Source organism: Apteryx mantelli, chromosome 25 (genome assembly GCF_036417845.1).
Source record: "Apteryx mantelli isolate bAptMan1 chromosome 25, bAptMan1.hap1, whole genome shotgun sequence".
NCBI classification, from domain to species: domain Eukaryota; kingdom Metazoa; phylum Chordata; class Aves; order Apterygiformes; family Apterygidae; genus Apteryx; species Apteryx mantelli.
In genome coordinates, this window is record NC_090002.1 from 11,688,173 (window position 1) to 11,694,489 (window position 6,317).

General features: G+C 44.4%; 1 protein-coding gene across 1 annotated transcript; it reads right to left on the reverse strand.

Moving 5' to 3' along the window:
- Positions 1-273: 273 nt before the first annotated feature.
- On the reverse strand, positions 274-5,596 carry SIKE1 (suppressor of IKBKE 1). The gene is given in 5 exon segments (XM_067310654.1): positions 274-2,069; positions 2,482-2,595; positions 4,787-4,929; positions 5,133-5,305; positions 5,307-5,596. Coding segments are annotated over 5 exon segments (705 nt in total). The 5' UTR covers positions 5,480-5,596; the 3' UTR covers positions 274-1,967.
- Positions 5,597-6,317: the final 721 nt, after the last annotated feature.

A 6,317-nucleotide genomic window follows, 5' to 3' on the forward strand; every position in this document is an offset into this window, starting at 1 on the left:
CGCCGCAGCCGCACAATGGCCGCGCTCATCCTCTCCGGCAGGCCGAGAGTGCCGGGGAGCCCTGCTCCTCGTGGCTGAAAACGGGCTAGAGGGAAGCATGGCCTCTGGGGCAGGGAGGGGCATTTCTGCCTCGTCCCTTTCCCCAGCGAGATGAAGCAACATAGGGAGATGCTTTGCACTTGGATTTCAAGTACAGAAGCAGTAGCATTTTCTACAGTGAAGTGTTCAACTTTCAGCATGAGTGGACTAGGTTCTTCTGAAAATCCTCAAGAGTCACAAACACACAAATATTTACTGTCACAGATTCCATATTTACAGGTCAGAATAGAGGATTGGCAGATGAACACATTTAAACCTCCTCCTCCCTTCTGCTAATTAATAATGAGCTCTATAATCAACTGCTTCTCAGTTTCCCATTTTTAGGTTTGCACAGCAACTGGCCTATCAGAAGAAACTGAATCTACACTAGCATCATGAAGGTAAAATGCACTGGCATCAGATGATAACTGAAAAAAAAATACAATGACCAAAAGCGTTTCATTTGAATACATGCATTCAAGGACTGGTAAAAGGGGGAGTGGGTGACAAAGGCTCAGGCACAGGTAGAACAGACTGAATTATCACCAGGATTCATAAAATTGAACACGCTTGAGAAAATACTGCCCATACTTATTTTTATTCCCTATTAAGAAATAATTTAAAGTAGGAAATGATTTTATATAAGGATATTCCTGTACAGAAAATCCTCATCTCTACCAGACCATCTTTCCGGGTGTTCCAAATGGTGGCAAAGAAACATCTCTTAATTTTCTTTGCGTCTTAGGCACAAGACCTAAATCACCTTTTACATCTATCAAAATTCTCACTTGGGAAAGAATGGCATAACAATTTAAATTAATGCTGGGAATGAGAGGCTTGCTGTTCTTGAAGGATTATCCTTTGATCACGGTAAGAAGGACAGAGACAAATCTTTATATAAAGTCATTAAAAATACCACAATATTGACAAATTCTTAGACACTGCAACTCTAATTTAACTCAATATGGGATTTTACAATAACTACATAACATCTGTCACTAGACTTACCTGTGATATAACATTAAAAACATGTCTATATGGTTGGTTTTGGTTAAATTTTTTTGAGCCAGACCTGAGCTCATTCTTCCTGAAGCCCAAGGCAGTGGGAAGCCAGACAGCTTTGATCTAGAAGTGCTGTGTTTTCTGCAGGGCTTACTCTATTGGCTTGAGAGCAGTGCCTCAGATCAGAGCTATCCAATATCCACACACCTTGCAGCAGAGGTAGAGCCAGAACAGGTCTACCCATTAAAAAAAAGAAAAAGAAAAAGAACACTAAGCAGACACACCACATTGACAAGCGGAGGTGTGAGAAAGGGCTATTCATTCTGATTGTCCCCTCTAAATCAAGGCAAAGTATGCCCCTTATATGAGTTATTAATTGAAGTGCACTATTGATTATCTGCTATTCTCTTGATCTGCTTCTAGTAAGCTGTTTCCCAATAAGAATGTTAACCCAGCCAAATTCTGTTTGTGTTAAGTATTCAGAGGAAAGAAAAATGCGTGCCTGCCATTTACAATATAATTTTCAAATAATCTCTTATTGTTTCTATCAAATTAAATTATTTAAGTGCTATCTGCAAAGTTGGAATTCTTAACTAAAGCTGATCCAAAACAACATTTATGAGAGAAAATAAACTATTGCAAAGGAGTAGATCATCATTAACACTTCATTGTTAAGCATTTATACGCTGCAATTACTAAGACTGAGCAGCAACACAAGCCTTTGCCATCAGAGCGTGTACTTTCAGAAAAATGCAGAGGAAACAGGCCACACATTTTTAAAGATAAAACAGACATACAAGGAAACACCTGAAAGAACAAAACACAAACCATCCTTCCTTGTAAGGTCGATTCCTGGTATTCTCGGAAGCCAAAATTTGAAAATAGGGTTATTTTGTGATCTGAGCTTCACTGTCAGGCAGATCTTCTTTCCCCACCTCAACAGATTCTTTGCTGATTGACAAAAGTTCACGGAGTTCTTTGTTTTCAAGCTGCAAAATCAATATTTTTGGTGAAATAAAAATGAGCTAATTCACACTTAAAGGACTTTAATCTTTAATAGCCACACTCACTGACAACTAAATAAAACACTGATATTGTAAAATTAGGAATAATGCAGCACTAGCAAGAGGGAACCCACATAATTTAAAGCATGTCTTCTACTTCTGATTTTATTTATAATAAGAAACAAACATTAACTACTTAAAAGAAACAGATCATTCTCCTTATTCTCACCCCCCATTTTTGAATGTTATTAAATCCTTGGCATATACAAACATAAAAACCCAACCATCTCTTTCTGATTCTTTCTTTTCTATCAACTGAAAGCAAAAAAGCATTTTAGGACAAGTCTAGAAAATGCAAAAACCTGGATCTAACCTTAGCGGTTATACCACTTCTTACCTCCAACTGAGCTAGTTTCTCTTGAACTTTAAAGAACTGATCATTATCAACTTGAACAGCTTTTCTCATCACTTCTCCCATCTCAAATATTCTGTCTATTTGACTTTCAATTTCCTGAAAGACATAAAAGCAATATATTCAATATGTTCAAGCAAAAGCAGTAGTATATTATCCTTATAAATCTTTTAAAAATCAGTTAATCTTCTTGACTTTGGACTAGTTTCCTATTTTTAATTGTAATCCTCTCCTTCAAAACACTTGCAATCCTTTCCAAATTGTACATTATTTAAAGATGACAACATGCCCCTTTTCTTCAACTATCATGAAACATCAATGAAAAGTATAACAGAATTGCATCAGTCAGCAAGATATAAGGCACCATTACATACTAATAGCGAAATTGTTTCAAGTGTGACAAGGACTGAGACAACAGATTCAGGTTCACATGATACAATCAGTATGCAGCTAGTTTTATATAGCTTTAGAAATAAGAAAAGCCTGGCTCCAAATTTATAAAAACAAATACCCAATATAAAAGCAAATGAGATTTCATGATTAAATACAAATATGAAGTAGACAGCCTCATCTCAGAAGGAAGGGAAATAAAAGGAAACCAGCAAGGAAAAAATAAAAATAAACCCAAAGTCTCCTGGGGCAGTTTTTACAAAATCTATCTAGATACAGCTCTAATCCTTCAGAGGATGCATTTTAAGAGCTGAACCTCAGAAATCCCTGAACCCCTGAAAATTCCCTGCATCTAATGTAGCAATACTTCCTGTTTGAAAAGCATTCAAGTTCAAAATATAAATTCAGGGAGGAACTTGAATATGCAAATATGCAAATACAAAAATGTCAACAGCTGGCAAGAAGGAAATACTGAGAAGTGGATTTGGGAGCCTTCTGAACCACCATTTTAATGTAACATACAAATATGAGGCTATCACAAGGCACTTTTGGGGAATATCAGACAAATGTAATAGGGTAGGTTCTCTTTTAAATGCATGTCAGTAATTACTCTGTTCTGCCTTTGAGAGGTAAGTGCATCATCAGAGCAGTTGATCCAGTTTTGAATTCCATTATTCAGAAAAGATGTAAACAAATTAAAGCATCTAGGAGAGAGCAGGAGGCACAAGAAAGGCTTAAAAAACTTATTCCAGGAAAAAAGAATGATGTTTTTTCTAAACAGAAAGACAGTTATAGTAAGAATGTAACTCTTCAAAAGATATTAAAAGGTTGTTACTGTTCTCCACGTGGTGACTACAACTGATAGGCTTAATTTGAAGTACAACAGATTTTGGCCAGATATTGAAATAATCTATGTATATTCATTCCATCTTGGAGTTAGGGAATGGACTAGGTTCCTCTGGGGTCTTTTCAGCTGCACGTTGCTGTGCTATTACAATGAAGCAAAAGCAGTGCCAGTGAACAATGTTAGAAGTTTTGTTCAAATGACAAATCTTGATAAGGAGAGCAATTCCTGTAGCTAAGCACTGGAAGCAAGACATTTTTACGTTACTAGAAAAAAATATAACTTCTGAAGACCTGAGCAACGCAAAACAAAGAAACAATGAATTGTTGCATTATCAGTACAAAGACTTAGGATGGTTTAAGTTCCAATTAAGAAACACAGAATAAGAGATCTGATTAGGTTGAACAAGCTTGCTGTTCTCTAATCACACATAAACATATTTTAACACAGTCCTAACTTCAACTGTAAGGGATAATCAGATTTCTAATGTGATTATTTTTATACTCTTAAATGTAAAACAGGCAGGAGTTATCAGGATGCACATCTCAGAGAGCTGAAGTCACTGCACCTTACATGGATGAGGGCAGACTTTTAGGCACACTCTTACACTGTTGCACCAAGTATCTGGATCACTTTAAAGTGATGATTTCTTAAGAATTTAACACGCTGCAGCTTAGAGAGATTTAGGAGAGTCTTCTCCCTTTGTTATAAATGATTACTGAATGGTAACAATAAGAGCACCGATGCACATGCTTCTGTAAAGTGAAAATAAAGACATTAAGCTTTTCCCAAGGAATTTAACACCTAGGGCACATACAACAAACCTGCACTTGGTCCTTGAAAGATTTATGCTCTTCAGTGCCCCTGTGATAATTGTTACAACCTGTATGTTATAATAGAAATGGGAAAAAAATACCACTAGAGAAAGACAGGAGTTTCAGAAAATGTATTTTGGAGCAGCGACATTCTGTGAAATAAGACGCAGGATATATAAAAATAAGCAACAGGCAGTGAACAGTTTCTTCTAGCCGTCTTCCCACCCTATGCCCACCTTACCAGACAATTAGCCTGATGAACTTTCAAGACTGGCTCTGCCTCTTCAGCTTTTCTCCCTTGCAACAGCTGCAGCATCTGCTTTCTGTACTTGCTCATGATGAGCTCTAAGGCATCCTGGTGTTCCTCCAGCGAGATCCACAACTCTGCAAAACGCAGTACAGCACTGCCACGAGGTACCGGCGATTCTCCCGGGCGACAGGAGCCTGGAGGCCCTGGGGCCACCTCGCCGCTCTCAGCGGCGCGGCCCGGGGCCCGGCGGCTGCCGGGGCCCCTCGGCCGGCAAATCAAGCTCCCCGCCTTCCCCCCCCCGCGCACCCCGGTCGCCGGGTGCCGCGGGCAGGCTCACCCCTGTTCTCCCGCTGCAGGTCGCGGATCTGCGTGTTCTCCTGGGGCAGCAGCACGTGCGGCCGCAGACGGGGCGCGCCGGCCCGCTCCGACGCGCTGCCCGGGCCCTGCCGAGACGGCGCTGTCAGTCCCGGACCGGCCCGGCCCAGCACCGAACGGCCCGGCACGGCACGGCCCCGCCGCGCTCACCTTCTCGGCCGGCGCCGCGCCCGCCTCCCTCATGGCGGCCACGCGGCGGTGCAGCACGGCGGACTGGTCGATGAGCGACTCGGCCGCGGTGTCGTGCTCCTTCAGCCGCTCCAGCAGCGTCCTGGCGTCCGCCAGGACCTTCTCGATGGTGCAGGCCATGGCGAGCGCCGCAGCAGCAGCGCCCTCACCCCCGCCGCGGCCCCATGCCCGGCGGCGCGCCCACCCCGCGGCCGCGGGCACGGCTGAGCCCGCGCGCCGACAGGCGGCCCCCGGCAGGCGGCGACCCGCGGCAGGCGGCGGCAGCCCCCGGCGGCGGTGACCCCCGGCGACGGCAACCCCGGCGACGGCGACCCCTAGCGGCGGCTCCGGCGGCGCTCGCCACGCACATGCGCAGACAGCGGCCAGAGCTAGCGCGCCCGCGGGTTTCAGCGCCGCCGTGCGGACGCCGAGGGGGCGCCGCTGCGCTGCGCTGCGCTGCGCTGCGCTGCGCTGCGCTGCGGGGGCTGCGCGTGTCCCCGCGCGCGGCTGCCCCTCACCGCCCCGGCCCGGGACCCCGCACGGCGCCGCCGCGGCGCTGCCGCCCCAGGGTGGCCGCGCGCCGGGGACAGCGTCTTTGGCCGTCTCGGACACGGCGGTTGACTCTAACCGAATAACTGTGAAAGGAAAATCCAACAGCCTTTTCTTCTTGAGAGACCAAATTCGCTACGGAAATAGCACTAAAAGGCAAATCTAAATCACATTAAGGTCTTAACCTTTCTAATGTGCGTTTGTTTACAGAAAGCTAATGCTGGGCGTTTTCTCCTCGCCGGATCTCTAACATACAAACAGTTCTCCAGGGTTCTTGTTTTCCAGCACAATGATTCAAAGTATTCCACGATACTGCTCTGAAAAATAGGGAATCCAGGTGGAAAGCCCCTGGTTCACGCGCCGTGCAAAACGAATGCTGCTCTGTGCAGTGTATGCGGGAGGGCACATATCCTTGACCCAAGAGAGCCCT